The sequence below is a fragment of the Lissotriton helveticus genome, chromosome 7 (genome assembly GCF_964261635.1).
Source record: "Lissotriton helveticus chromosome 7, aLisHel1.1, whole genome shotgun sequence".
Taxonomy (NCBI): domain Eukaryota; kingdom Metazoa; phylum Chordata; class Amphibia; order Caudata; family Salamandridae; genus Lissotriton; species Lissotriton helveticus.
Genome location: NC_136068.1, coordinates 583,177,792 through 583,193,807, shown reverse-complemented (window position 1 = coordinate 583,193,807; position 16,016 = coordinate 583,177,792). Strand labels below are relative to the sequence as shown.

Genomic DNA, 16,016 nt, shown 5'->3' with positions numbered 1-16,016 from the left:
GTTCGCCATCACCACTCCCACTGGCGCACTGTCACATCGGACAGGTGGGTGCTGCAAATCGTCCGAAGGGGCTACTCCCTCCCCTTCGAGGCGACCCCTCCAGCCATGCCACCGCAATTCCATCGCGTGTCGGGGGATCACTTGCAACCTCTGCAAGAGGAAGTCACAGCCCTCTTGGCCAAGTAGGGTGTGGATGTTACTCCCACTACTTTCTGGTGCCCAAGAAGAGCAAGGGGGGCCTGCGCCCTATCTTGGACCTACGGAACGTCATCGGCTTCCTCCGACAAGAGAAGTTCAAGATGCTGACTTTGGCTCAGGTCTTAGCTGTCCTAGACCCCGGAGACTGGATGGTAGCGTTGGACTTGCAGGACGCTTATTTTCACATCCCCGTCCTGTCGGCCCACCGGCGTTACCTGCGGTTCACGGTAGGCCACGAGCACTTTTAGTTTACCGTGCTCCCCTTCGGCCTTACCAGCGCCCCACGGGTGTTCACGAAGGTGATGGCGGTGGTCGCAGCTCATCAGCGCAGGTTAGGGGTGTCAGTCTTCCCCTACCTCGATGACTGGTTGTTGAAGGCGAGCTCGCCCCAGACAGTCATCAGCCACCTCCAGACTACGGCCGACCTCCTGCACTTGCTGGGGTTCTCCATCAATGTGCCGAAGTCGCACCTGTGTCCCTCTCAGAAGCTCCTCTTCATCGGAGCAGTTCTGGACTCGGCGCAGTTTCGGGTTTACCCTCCCGAACAGCGGGTTTGGGATATTCAGGCTCTGGTTCCACTCTTCCAGCCTTTATCCCGAGTCTCGGTCAGGTTGACACTGCGGCTTCTGGGACTGATGGCCTCCTGCATCCTTCTGGTGCGTCACGCCCGGTGGCGGATGCGGGCTCTGCAGTGGGACCTGAAATTTCAGTGGGCCCAGCATCAGGGCAACTTGTCCGACCATGTCTTGATCTCGGAGGGCACTGCAAGACAGTTGCAGTGGTGGCTCACGGACCGCGATTGGGTCAGTGGCAGATCCCTCTCCCTACCCCACCCGGAGCACGTAGTTGTGACGGACGCGTCCCTCCAGGGCTGGGGTGGCCACATGGGAGAGGCGGAGATCAGGGGACTCTGGTCTCCGGCGGAGGCCCGGTTCCACATCAACCTGTTGGAGTTACGGGCGATTCGTCTAGCACTGAAGGCATTCCTCCCCTCTGTCCGGGGGAGTGTAGTGCAGGTGTTCACAGACAACACCACCGCCATGTGGTACTGCAACAAACAGGGCAGGGTGGGGTCGTGGACCCTATGCCAGGAGGCTCTGCGCCTCTGGCAGTGGCTGGAACGTCAGGGCGTGACCCCGGTGGTTCAACACCTGGCAGGTTCTCTGAATGCCAGGGCGGACGAACTCAGCCGTCTGTGCATGATGGATCACGAATGGCGTCTGAGCTCTGACGTGGCGCAAGGCCTCTTTCAGCAATGGGGAGAGCCTTGGTTAGATCTATTCGCCACCGAAGAGAACGCGCAATGTCATCAGTTCTGCGCGTTGGAATTTCCAAGGCGGCGCTCGCTCGGAGACGCTTTTCGTCGCGAGTGGAGTTGCGTTCTATTGTACGCCTTTCCGCCTATACCACTTCTGCCCAGAGTACTGAAGAAGATCAGGCGCGACCGGGCCCAGGTTATCCTTGTGGCTCCGGACTGGGCACGAAGATACTGTTATCCCGAGCTACTCAGCATGTCAGTCGATCCCCCGATTCGTCTGCCTCTTCGGGAGGACCTTCTGTCGCAGCAGCAGGGGATGGTCCTCCACCCGAACCTGTCCAGCCTCCACCTACAAGCTTGGTGATTGAGCGGCGACAGTTGAGGCCATTTGACTTGCCTCCCGAAGTCTGTAATGTCATTCTGGCAGCCAGGCGTCCCTCCACAAAGTCGGTATACGCCTGCAGGTGGAACAGATTTGTGGCATGGTGCACAGCAAAGGCTGTGGACCCACTCTCTGCCCCCCTTTCTGAGGTTCTCCTCTTTCTTCTTTCTCTTGCCCAGCAGGGATCTGCTCTGGGCACTATCAAGGGGTACCTTTCTGCCCTTTCCCCCTTCTTAAGGCTACCTGATCAGCCTTCTCTGTTCAAGTCCCCTATTGTAAATAGATTTCTTAAGGGCATCACACACATGTTCCCTCCTGTTCCCTTCGTGATGCCCCAGTGGGACTTGAACCTTGTTCTTACTTTCCTGATGTGCGCTCCCTTTGAGCCACTTCACAACTGTCCTCTTCGCCTTCTAACTCTGAAGACTGCTTTCCTGGTTGCCATCACCTCTGCCAGGAGAGTGAGTGAGCTCCAGGCACTTTCTTGTACTCCACCTTTCCTTTCTGTCCATCCGGACAAGGTTGTGTTGCATACCAAGCCATCTTTCCTGCCCAAGGTTGTCTCAGCCTTCCACATCGGGCAGTCCATCACCCTGCCAACCTTCTTTCCGCCACCGCATCCCTCTAAAGAGGAAGAGCGGCTCCACCATCTGGACCCAAAACATGCGCTTTCATTCTACTTGGATCGCACACGCCAGTTCCGGGTGGATGACCAACTCTTTGTTGGTTACGTGGGCGCTAAGAAGGGGAAGGCGGTACACAAGCGGACCATTTCCCGGTGGATCATCTTGTGTATCCAGGCATGTTACTCCATGGCTAAGAAGGAGCCCCCTGTTGGATTGAGGGCTCATTCCACTCGGGCCACGGCGACTACTACTGCCCTGGGCCGGGTGTGCCCTTGCAGGACATTTGCCAGGCAGCTACGTGGGCCTCGTTGCACACGTTCGCACGACACTACTACCTGGACAGTCAAGTCCGGAGGGATGGCTTCTTTGGCCGTTCCGTCCTCCAGGACTTTCTGGTGTGATTATTGGTTCGCAGACCCACCACCGGGGTTGATATTGCTGGGGTATCTATTCTAAGGTAAGGAATCTATCACTAACGTGTCTCTTTCAGATGCACAAGTTACTACTTGTGTAACGATATATCTGTAAGAGACATTAGTTAGTGATAGATTCCTTACCGACCCACCCATCTTCCCCGTTCTGTGAACCGATATCTAGGGTTAAGGTCATCCCCTGTCAGGGCCCTAGTTTCTTGGCACCAGTGTTGGTTCTATCATGGCTCTGCGTATCTGGCGCAGAAAAGCTGTGTATCAGAACTGACGTCGGCGCGTATGGGCGGCGTCTAGGTACTCCGACGACGTCATTCCGGCGCTAACGACGCCGACGGCCGCTGACGACGCCTACCGACGCGCAGGGGTATTGCTACGCAAAAATTTCCGGATCCAGTCTGACGCCTGGGGATATTCTAAGGTAAGGAATCTATCACTAACTAATGTCTCTTACAGATATATCGTTACACAAGTAGTAACTTGTGCATATAGATTATTATCATATGAAATACCACAAAAAGACCTGCACAGTTGATCAAAGCTGCATGCATACTGAAAAACCGTGAAGTATACGATTGTTTCAACCTAACTGTGCTTAATTTGTAAAATATTAAGTGCCAGGGCTCAGAAAAGGAGGCCACTACAGCTTGCACCACCCATCGCCCTTATCGCTGCCAAAACAACTACAAACCATCTCTCTTGCATGTAAATGCGCCAATTCAGATTATTCTAGGTCCCCAAAGCTAAAGGAATGGCTGTGGAGGTAGGTATTAGCATTTTTAATGGGTATTGTATAACCCTGGGTGGGTAACTCCACTCTGCCAGCAGTTGTTACCGAGATTTGCCTACGACGCGATCCACGGCGAACACAGAGAAGGCAAAAAACTCAGCCTCCGTGGCGGAGTTAGCTGCTACCTCCCCCTCCCAAAGTCATTTAAAAATGTTTAAAAAGCCACTTACCTGTTGTCTGCTGCCTCCCTTGCCTGGCGGCTTCACGTCCTGCTCCTCGCATCTTCTGTAATAAAAAAAACACTACGTTCTACGTCTGACATGCATGCTCAAGCGCATCAGACGTAGAAGGTCGTGTTTTTTTATTACAGAAGATGCGAGGAGCAGAACGGGGAGCGGCCAGGCAGTGGAGGCGGCAGACAACAGGTAAGTGGCTTTTTTAACAATTTTTTAAGGACTTTGGGAGGGGGTGTAGCACAGCTTAGCGTATTTCCACAGAGTTTTTTTTAACTTCGTGGAAATAAGCGTTGAGGCACTATGCCTGCTACGCCCAGGGTTCCTAAACAACCCTTGTTCTGCCCATCTCTAAATCAGATAAACAGCACCACCATGTGGTAGACTGTTTTGAGTATGGTGTTGACATTCAGGTGCCGTGGCCGAGCACCGGAAACCAATTAAGTGAGGGTGCTGAGCACCGGAAAGCACCGGCTTAAATTAAGCACTGCAACCTAATATAAACTTATTTTGACCAGTGCTTAAATGGTTGTCTATTTACTTACTGATACTATTGTGCACCCTCCTCTGATGAGTCTGTAAAACACCTTTTGTGAAGAAGTTTTGTCCTGAATTTTGACCCTTTGTCCTGAATTTGTACACTCACCGTCCTGAATTTGCACCCATGCCAGTTGGTCACCCTAGTTAACAGTGGCCTTTGACGCAGTTGCCGAAAGTTAGGTGTGTCTGACCCTCCAGTGGCTGAAGAGATGTCTTCAGAGGCCTAGTCACGCTGTTGGGTAGCATTTGTTTTCTTCCTGAATGCATGTCTTAACGGAATATCAACTTTGCATTGGTGTACTCGTAGATATACGTTTAAATCCTTTTGCATGAACTTTTTTTTTGCTATAGATTAATTGTGTTTTCTACTTGTAGGTAAAAAACATCATCTACCACGCTGTGAAAGATGCTGTTGGAACACTGAAGTCTCACGAGTCCAAGCTCGCCAGGTCGTAGAAACTACTGATGGAGACGTCGTAGCAAAGCAGGCTGTTTATCTGAACCCATACAACTTAAGAACTGCGTGTGCTGCTACAAAATTCAGCAGCGTGGGAGGTGGTGTGGGGTTCAGTATTAGACAACGTCTCCAACCACATTATCTGCGCTGCCTCAGGCTGAAGGTCTGATGGTTTCCCCGATCATTAAGCAAGCACTTTACCCAGTCTGGGTCTTGTGAAAGGCAAGCACAGTTACACGGATGGATGCTACTTTGTATTGTTAGGAGGCATCGAGTGCTTACGCCTAGTTAGTATCCAAAATGATTTTCTTGTCTTAAGTCGGGGAAATGTGTTGGCAGTGGGTATTCCATTAAAGAGTTCCTGAAAGATGTGGAAGTAGGCAGGCCACAGGAGGGTGCGCCATTACTTTGGCACATGGTAAGAGAAATCATCATAAGTGTAATTAGTCCTACAAGGTCCAAACCAGACCCAGGAGAAGGGTTACGCTCTTCCCTTTCATGTGGCTGCTGTGTGCCAGCTCTCCATAGAATTAGCTGCTGGGTCCGGAAGAGAAGCCACTGCTTTTGTGGAGGAGCCTACGGGGGTATTATGTATTTTGTGAAAACTAGGTTTGTAGTGAAACAGGTACTCTTTCATGCAAGTAGATCTTTATAGAATTTTTGAAATGCCACAACTGTTATTCTGCAATACATGGAGAGGCACACTGCATTACGTCTTCCTTTCAATAAAACCTTACAAGACATGGTTTTCAGAAGTAAACTACCAAATAAGAACTGATTTTGCATTTGGCTTTAAATCGTCCCCTAGCTTTACAACAAGCAGATAATAAAACAATACAAGATTTTTCTTCTAACGCGTAACTGGGCCGTGCTGCTCCTGTCCTAGTAATTGAAATACTTTACCACCAGCACTGATGCCCACTAAAGATCACTTGTCGCAAAAGATAGCAGCTGTTAAATACATTTTGTTTAAAGATTTTTTTATGTAAAAACTTCAGATAAAATTTCTGCTAGAATTCTGGAGGAAATGTTGCTGATGTTGTCCATAAACTACATTGGGAACAGATGAATTACTTTTCCCTACTGTACTGTAGTGCCCACCTGCAGAACTGTTTATATGTTCATGGTTCCATTTTTTAAAATAATAAAAACCCTGTAGAATATTTTCATTTCACTTTCTGTATTTTTTCATTTTGTGAAGGGCTGATTAAGGTTTCCATGTTCTTATTAAAATATAACAAGTCTCTGTGCAGTCACTGTGTTTTCTTTATGGGTTGAAAAAAACTTGACACAAAATTTGCTCTTCAAATCATCCTAGTTTGGAAAAAAAAAAGTGTACTGCAGACAGAAGTGTGATGGGGGTGCTTCTCAATGCATCTTTTTATGAATGTGCAGCTAAGGTTTGGGATATTCTCAATGAAACTTTATTCACTGAAACTTAGATTTGTGACAAACTCTTAATGTTTGAAATGTGGACGCATTACTCGTTTTTTAGAAACGAGGCTGACTTCATATATCCAACAGAAATTCTGCAATTATGTATTTCCCAAGGGATTCTGGGGGCAAGATGGCAGCTGCTTAGAATGCTTCTGTACTCACCCTAACCAGCTCCGGTGATATGGTCACTCCTGGAAAAAGTTTAAGGGGATGGCCGTGTCATTGCATCTTTAAAGTGAGAGGATATGCGATGGACCCCATTCAGCAGGCTGTACACGCTGCTGAGGATCTTTGCCTGATCAAGTAGAGCCCGGAGAGCGATCACGCTGGTATTAACAAGGCTGATCAGGGCTGCCAACAGGCTCGCGCTATAGAGCAACGTCTGGAATCCACAATGCCGCCTATCAATCCAGCAAAGGAGAAGGAGCAGAGGGAAGCCTCCCAACCAGTCCGCTCCACAATACGTCTAGCTACATACGTCAAGAGAAAAGGCGATGCGAGCGACTTGGATACCAAAGGGAAATCAAAAGCTGGCGCTTCCTCAGATAACCCGGTAGACACTCACAGGCAGAACTGAAACAGCCTGTTATTTCTTACATTTTCAGCTCAGCCACACAGTGTGCTGGCCATGTCAAGCTGGAGGAAGAAGCAAATGAGGATATCTGATCCTGGACGCCGATAAAAGATTGACCGGGAGTACCGATAAAACTAACAAAGTGGCTAAAACTGGGCTAGAGGAGGGGGCTACATCAAATCCCATCCCAGGGGTAATGACACTTAGGCAAGTGGGGACTTGGAGGCAGGAGTGGAAAGGAACACAAGTGGTAAGAAAACCCAATGACAGATAACAATACCGCTTCTACGCCCCTGGAATCTTTCGATAAGATGGCGTTTCTCTTAAACACACCTGATGTAGAGCCCAATTTGTCGCATGATAGTATGGAGTTGAAGATCAACTCACCCGATCAGTTAATGAGAAAAACGTATCCTCTTCAGAAGTCTGATAGTTCGATTATTACTGAGAATCTCTCAGAAGTTCTTGACTCCAGAGGTGTTGAAAGCAGTACATCTGAGCATCTCGGCCCCAAGCACGCAAAAACGCCCTATAAGGAGGAGGAAAACTATAAAAGAGTTTGTTTTAAAGTTTTATTGGCGGCCTACCGTATCTGGGGCACAGTCTGTAACACACTAGGCCTGGGGAGGTTTAATTATTATACTCTAGTACAAGACAACCTGCTTCTACCTGAAAATTTTCAGGATACGTATGTTGATAAACCGATGACACATTGATTACTTATACTAGGTGATTTTTTTCCGTTGAATTCATTTAAGGCTTTTGAGGCTTTGCGACAAAATTTCAAACTTGACCATAGGGATTTTTTTATATACTTACAAATCAGGGATTTTTTTAAAGAAGAAAGGTGGCGGGACAATGGGGTTCGATAAGATGGAGGCAGTTAAATTGGTTATGGCTGATATTAGGATAGGGGCCTTATATAGAGTCTTAAATGGCACAATGCAGGATGACCTGGCTAAACAATCAAAGGGCTGGGAAGACCAGATCAATGCTCAATCCAATTTCCTGTCCAGGTCACTGGAAGGGGCACCGATGTTTTTAATATCAGCCAATATACAGTTACAACATTTCAAGACTTGTTTAAACCTCTATGCTACACCAGGGAATATTGCCAAATGGGAAGGTTCTACAGGGACAAGTTGTCCCAGATGCAAGGATCCTGGAGTAGATTTAGTTAATATGTTGGCCACCTGCTCTGCATTAGATAGTCTTAAATTGGGGATTAATACATTTTTGCGGCTAATTTGGGGATAGATAATACTTTGTCCCCTCGGTGGATTCTTTTAGAGGTTTATGATGAGACTGCTCCATCTAATATTCAACCCTTTAGGTTTGTCGCTATGGCTGTTTACAGGATCTGTCTAACAGCTGCCTGGCTCGATTTCCCCTCCCCCCTCGACCCCGTGTTACATCAATGGTTTGCATGCCTATTGTCATAAAAATTACAAGAGTATGGCTTTCATTTAGCAACTGGGATCACTAAGCACTACCGGGAGTCGTGATGGAGCCCTGACCTGATTACGTGGGGGTGGGGATGCTTTTGCTGGAAGTGTAATTCTTTCTCTTTATTCTTTTTTTCTCTTTTTTGTTTTCCTTGGCCTTTAATACTCCGGTGGTTATTTGCTTAAAATGTTATTTCCCCTCTTTTCATTACTTGATGTTGTAGGTTGTTCGTATTGGCTTCATTTCTGTATTTTTGCGTTGTCAATCACTGAATGAATTGGTTATATCTACGGATACGGTCTGCTTGGGGGGGGTTGTTATATTATGAGGCAAAATCAAATAAAAATACATTTAAAAAAAAAAGAAATTCTGAAATTATACATTAGTTGCATTTCCGTGGGTTACTTACTCATTGTCAATAATTAGCACTATAGAAAGGGAAATAAACGTCTTCATGTCTGCATAGCCCACTGCACTTTTTTACAAATCCTATTGAAAGACACTGACGTAATGCTCTAATTGGACTGGAAGACCTGTAGAAGAGTCTTCCCACCCGAAGTGGAAACAGCATGTTTAAAGTTAATAACCAGCAATGAGGTTGCAAATAAAAAGTGAGATATGAAATACACTGTTACCGGCACGTGTAAACCAGGTCGGGTAAGAAACCTTTAGAATATTCTGCAGGCGTTGAAATTTTCTTGGCAGTAGTGCTGCTTGCTGCTAGGTGATGCGGTGCGGCTCCACATTGATATCGGTGCCTTCTTCAATGCCAACACCTGAGGAGAATCCAGTGCAGATTCTGCTGTGTGATCCAAACAGCAACCCCAACCAAGATCAAGCTCCAAATTCACTACAGTGTGTCAATTATAATACCTTCGAGTAGGATCGCATGCTTCCACTACCTCAGAGGCTCCATTGTCTTTCTGACACACTCTGTGCTTGCTTCTGCTCAAAGATGATGGTAGAGATTGGGATGATTTACACCCACATTATGTTGAGTGTTTTTACATGGACTTATAAGAGGCTAGTGGATTTTATACTTACCCTGAAACAGGGTTTAATATTCCTTTTGGCTCCCCAACGTAAGAGATTGCTTCCTTTTCTGTGGTAAATCGATGGGCAGCAGAGGTCTTGTATCTGCACCTGCCTTCTGTTGAAGTCAGGACAAATGTCCTTACAGAAATTTTGCAACCTGGGCCAGCATTATCTAAGCCCTTTTCTTCCGATCAGTGAAGCTTTACTGAGGGCTTAATGGACAGTTGGTTTAGCCTTGTTCTTAACTGCTAGTGAATAGTGAGGTGGCCAGACTCCACAGAGTGGCACCTGGAAAACCTGATTTTCTTACAAAACATCCTACTCCAGAGAGACCGGTGATTCATACTTGCTCCCAGTTCGTTCCCTGCGACACAACTCCTCCCCAGCAAGGAATCAAAGAGAATTGAGGGTGTTGGGCAAATGCATGTCTCCATCGGCTATACTAGCACTTAAGTCAGTTAAAGCCATGACAAGGTTGGTGCAACTATTATTTTCCTTGTAAAGGCACTGAAGTGCCTTTTTCCAGAGTTGCCAGGCTGCGCCATCTTCGAGTAGGGCTTCAGTCCGTTTTAGCAGTTTTGATCGGTTTGTTTTCATTACTGTTAGACCTGGCACATTGGCGTGTGTCTCCCTTCCAATTTTTTGCTGTTGCCTCATGTGTTTTTGCTGCTGTTAGATGCTTTGGGCACTGTGCCACTGCTGTGCAGTGCCACAGTACGAGTGCTCCCTATGGTAAATTGATGTGCAAATTAATGACTCCATGATTGACTTTTTTGGTTTACCTGTCAGACCCTCATACAGTGCACTGAGTGTGCCCAGGGCTTGTAAACCAAACGCTGCTGGTGGGCCGTGAAAGGAAAGGAGTCGTCCTGTCAAGAAAGTGCGCCACGACTGACCAGAACTGGTTTGGACTAGGCAAAGGCATCTGCCCTCAGGGAACAAGGAGAAACTGTGTATAAAAAAGGAGAACCAAACCCCCAAATTTTAGACCAGAATCGTCGAGATCAGAAGGGATCAGGATCGGCTTCCATTGGGAAACGAGAAAAACCTCTGCTGAGGAGAGGAACCAGAGAAACTGAGGAGAGACTATCCCTAAGCGTGAGGGGTTGGCCTGCAGTGGTTGCCTTGCTGCTAAAGAGAGGAGAGAGGAACTTTGTGTGTACTTTTATCAACTTGTGACGGATCACCAAGGGCTTGAGAGAGAGCTTGCCCCTGACCGAAGTCTCAGGACTAGTAGACTTCACCGACCTCTGTGCATCGCTTCTGGAAACGCTGTTTCAGTGGCTACAGAGGAAAGGGAGCTGTGACCGACCCAGACGACCGGCTCTGTCTCTCGACGGTACAGGCAAGAGCAACGCCCGCATCTTGCAGCGCAACATTGGTCTCACGACCACGACGTTCAGCGCCGCCGCCAATGAGCTGCTGCTTCCGCCGTGACCTGTGGGCACCACACTTCTCACTGCCTTGCTTCACTGAAACCAAACTGGTCTGTCCAACGTCAACTCCTGCCAACCGGCACCACCGCTGCAACACAACCTGCCAGCACCGCATCGAGCAACGTCTCGCCCTGCAACGCATTGCCTTGGTCTCAACGACGCCGTCACAACATCACCGAGCCGCTGCCTGCACTGCATTGAGAGGACACTGCACACTGCACCACTTCCATCTTGCCACGCAACGGTTGCTACACCCAGCTCGCACACCCGTGCTTGTCGCAATGAGTAAAGGTACTGTGACAGAGTCTGTCCCGCTGTGCTGACCTGTATCAACGCGGTCAGCTGGAATTGCGAGACACTGTTGTGTTAACATCGCCATAGCCGGAAGAGGCTACCGACTCGTAAAGAACTTTGATTCAAGTATTCCTAAGAAGATAGCGATTTTTGATAACATTATTGTGGATCATCTTGCCATTTATGGTCTTGTGATAAGTCTATATAAAAATACCTATTTTTATACTACAACTTGTTTGGTGTCCATCTGTAGTGTGGTCACTGGGTTACTGTATGTGTTCACAAATGCTTTACACACTGCCTCTGAGATAAGCCTGTCTTGTCTGCTTGTGCCAAGGTACCAAGGGGGTGAGCAGGGGTTATTTTAGGAATGTACCCCCTTACCCTGACTAGACACAAGCATCCCTATTTGTCAAAGGTACCTACTTCTGCCAACTAGAGACCCCCAAAATCATCTGGCGCAGGGAAGCCTGTGCCAGAGGTCAGAGGTTGCTGGACCTCAGGTTGTGTTTTAGGTTTCCCCCTCACCTCTTTTTTACTCCAGGAGTGCACCACGAATGGTGCTTGCCACACCTCTGGCACCCCTCTTATGACTGGCTTCAAAAGTCTTCTGGCAGCGCGAACACGCACCCAAGGCAAGCCCGTCTGCGCCTTGACCGCGCCCAGGCCCGTCTGCGCCTTGACCGCGCCCAGGGCCCGTCCCCCTGTTCCGATGCAACCAGATCAAACACAGAGGGTAATTTACACGAGAGAAACTCGCCTTAATTTTTACCTCTAGGGAAGACCCTACAATGAATAAGATTTTGCCCTGCACTGTTACTGGATTACAACAAAACTGTATTTAATGGTTGTAAATCTTCTGTTCTTGTATCCAAACCGTTACAGTGCTTCCACACTGGAAGGGACTCAAGAGACCAACATAAAACAGATATAAAGAACTTCCCTATCCGCAATAGCCTAACATGTGTTTTACTCAATACTAGATCTTTAGTTAAGCATTACATTGAATTTCTGATAGATACATCTGCCGTGTGGATTCCTCACCTTGTGAATATCCCCCTTGCGTCTGCAACATTCGGAATTTTTTCTTCGTAGCACGCCGGCGTGAACGACGTCACAGGAGCACGGCATCGCGCGCGACTCCGTCTGACGTCACCGACTCCTTATTAGACCCACGTCGGCGTGATGAAGTCAGTTCCCTTTTTTCCGCGTCATCGACGCTAACCGTTTCTGGGATTTTCTGCGATACTTTGTATCTTCTGCTATTATCGTGTTACTATTTCATCTTTAATTATTCCTTCTTCGTCGAGAATGTCGTCGAGGAAGACAGGATTCAAACTATGTGGGTCTTGCGCTCGCATGATGTCGATCACCGATTTTCATAACGATTGCTTATGGTGTCTTGGATCGGACCACGATGTTAAAAACTGTCGATCCTGTTTCAAGATGAATCCTAAGGCGTTACGAGAGCGTGAAGCTAAACTTCTTCTTGCGAAGGTAAAGGGAAGAGAGACTGGGAGATCTTCGAGGTCGACGTCCAGACGCTCGAAGTCGAGACAGAAGTCGCGTTCGAAGTCGAGATCGAGGTCGGCTTCGAGGTCAAGGTCCAGAGCGAGGTCGAGATCCAGAGAGAGGTCGAGATCCAGAGAGAGGTCGAGGTCTGGATCCAAGATTATGCGATGACGCATCAGGCTGATCTGATTTTTATAACCGAAACCAGGGCAGATTCTAACTCTGGGCCGGAAATAGCTGCTGCTAACCCTCCAGGTTAAATATGTTTAACCCAGATAGGAATAAGGAAAAACAAGCATTTACAATGCAATGGTCTCGGCATTATTAAAGGTAGAGCTATTGGCATTGCTCATGACATATATATTTTTTTTTTATCTTAAATAAATGGCATTGTCATTTACGTTGCCAATAGCTTAATAGTTAAATGGCATTGTCATTTAGAATGCCAATAGGTTAATCGCTCGCAAATGCATGACCTATTGCATTTACACCCACACAGAGCCACACACACACACACACACAGCCCCACACACACACACACAGAGCCCTGCCCCCACACACACACACAGCCCCCCTCCCCCCACACACACAGCCCCCCTCCCCCCACACACACACACACACACAGCCCCCCTCCCCACCACACACAGAGCCCCCCCACACACACATACAGAGCGGGATACTTTGTGCATTAAAAAGATTTCCCTTTCGGGAATAAAACACAGGGACGATGGTCTACTGTTCCTTGTAGACCATATTCCTTTGTGTGTCATCAAATACAGGGAGTCACAAATAGCAACCTGCCTAGTTAATTTTATTTAAGCTAGTCTTTCTGATGCCCCTTGTGGATTGCGATTTTGCGACGTAATTATTAGCATGTAGGTTACATCACAATATTGTAAAAAGTTGGTGCTAAATTTGTGACAACTTTTGATGATCTGTCTATTCGTACATCTGACCCTTGGCTCTACATGTAATGATTATTATAAGAGTAGCCCCTCTGGGCTACTGGGGTTCCTTTTTTGACAGTTTTTCAAAAGAACAGAAAAAAGAAAGAATGAAAGAAATAGGGAAGAGAGGGAAGAAAGACAAACAGAGTGAATGAAGGAAGGGAGAAATGGAAATAAAAGAAGTCAGTGAGAATATAATAAAGAAAGAACGTCGGAAGAAAGAAATGATGGAACAAATGGCTGAAGGATACAACAATGAAGAAGTGGAGAAAAATAAATGTGATGAAACAGGGAATTACTGCTACTAAATGGGGAATTGTGTAAGTGAACTTTCATACGCCTCCCTCTCTCTTCTGTTTTCTCTCTTTCTATTCTCAAGAAGTAAAGAACACACAGAGGTTCACTAAAATATTTATTTAACATAGCAGTAACCCTAAGGTGGTATATCACATGAATAGGTCAGAGGAGACACAGGGCCACCCCCTGCACCCAAGAGCAGAGAAGACACAGGGCCACCCCCTGCACCCAAGAGCAGAGAAGACACAGGGCCACCCCCTGCACCCAAGAGCAGAGAAGACACAGGGCCACCCCTGCACCCAAGAGCAGAGGAGACACAGGGCCACCCAAGAGCAGAGAAGACACAGGGACACCACTGCACCCAAGAGCAGAGAAGACACAGGGACACCACTGCACCCAAGAGCAGAGGAGACACAGGGCCACCCCTGCACCCAAGAGCAGAGGAGACACAGGGCCACCCCTGTACCCAAGAGCGGAAGAGACACAGGGACACCACTGCACCCAAGATCAGAGAAGACACAGGGACACCACTGCACCCAAGAGCAGAGGAGACACAGGGCCACCCCTGCACCCAAGAGCAGAGGAGACACAGGGCCACCCATGCACCCAAGAGCAGAGGAGACACAGGGCCACCCCTGCACCCAAGAGCAGAGAAGACACGGACACCACTGCACCCAAGAGCAGAGAAGACACAGGGACACCACTGCACCCAAGAGCAGAGGAGACACAGGGCCTCCCCTGCACCCAAGAGCAGAGGAGACACAGGGCCACCCCTGCACCCAAGAGCAGAGGAGACACAGGGCCACCCCTGCACCCAAGAGCAGAGAAGACACGGACACCACTGCACCCAAGAGCAGAGAAGACACAGGGACACCACTGCACCCAAGAGCAGAGGAGACACAGGGCCACCCCTGCACCCAAGAGCGGAAGAGACACAGGGACACCACTGCACCCAAGATCAGTGAAGAGACAGGGACACCATTGCACCCAAGAGCAGAGAAGACACAGGGACACCACTGCACCCAAGAGCAGAGGAGACACAGGGCCACGCCTGCACCCAAGAGCAGAGGAGACACAGGGCCACCCCTGCACCCAAGAGCAGAGGAGACACAGGGCCACCCCTGCACCCAAGAGCAGAGAAGACACGGACACCACTGCACCCAAGAGCAGAGAAGACACAGGGACACCACTGCACCCAAGAGCAGAGGAGACACAGGGACACCACTGCACCCAAGAACAGAGGAGACACAGGGACACCCCTGCACCCAAGAGCAGAGAAGATACAGGGACACCACTGCACCCAAGAGCAGAGAAGACACAGGCCCACCCCTGCACCCAAGAGCAGAGGAGACACAGGGACACCCCTGCACCCAAGAGCAGAGGAGACACAGGGCCACCCCTGCACCCAAGAGCAGAGGAGACACAGGGACACCACTGCACCCAAGAGCAGAGGAGACAAAGGGACACCCCTGCACCAAGAGCAGAGACAATACAGGGACACCACTGCACCCAAGAGCAGAGAAGACACAGGGCCACCCCTGCACCCAAGAGCAGAGGAGACACAGGGCCACCCCTGCACCCAAGAGCAGAGGAGACACAGGGCCACCCCTGCACCCAAGAGCAGAGGAGACACAGGGACACCACTGCACCCAAGAGCAGAGGAGACAAAGGGACACCCCTGCACCCAAGAGCAGAGACAATACAGGGACACCACTGCACCCAAGAGCAGAGAAGACACAGGGCCACCCCTGCACCCTAGAGCAGAGGAGACACAGGGACACCCCTGCACCCAAGAGCGGAAGAGACACAGGGACACCCTGCACCCAAGAGCGGAAGAGACACAGGGACACCCCTGCACCAAAGAGCAGAGGAGACACAGGGACACTCCTGCACCCAAGAGCACCACCTATGAGCCAGGGATGGCGGGTGCGCCTACGGGCACAGAAACACCCCCGGTGTTGTAGCAAAGAATGAATATTTCCGGGAAGGGTGGGGGGGTCTCCTAGTGTCTTGATGCGAGTTGGGGGGGAGGGGGGGGGGGGGGTCACAGCCTCAGCTCAGCGCGCCAGATCCTATAAAAGTAAGCCTGGCAAAGAATGCCCTGTCACATTTGTATAAAGTAAACACCCAGCCTGCATTGCACAATACTACCCCCCCACCCCAGCCTGCATTACACAGTACTTCCC

At 49.0% G+C, this 16,016-nt stretch overlaps 1 protein-coding gene across 1 annotated transcript in view; it reads left to right on the top strand.

The window, feature by feature from the left end:
* Nucleotides 1-6,096, top strand: part of KDM3B (lysine demethylase 3B) — a 1,181,011-nt gene extending 1,174,915 nt beyond the window's left edge. Inside the window, exon 24 of the mRNA XM_078652703.1 lies at nucleotides 4,771-6,096. Within this exon, the coding sequence (XP_078508829.1) occupies nucleotides 4,771-4,851 (81 nt within the window). The 3' untranslated portion in view covers nucleotides 4,852-6,096. The remainder of the gene's footprint in view (nucleotides 1-4,770) is intronic.
* The last annotated feature ends 9,920 nt before the right edge of the window (nucleotides 6,097-16,016 follow it).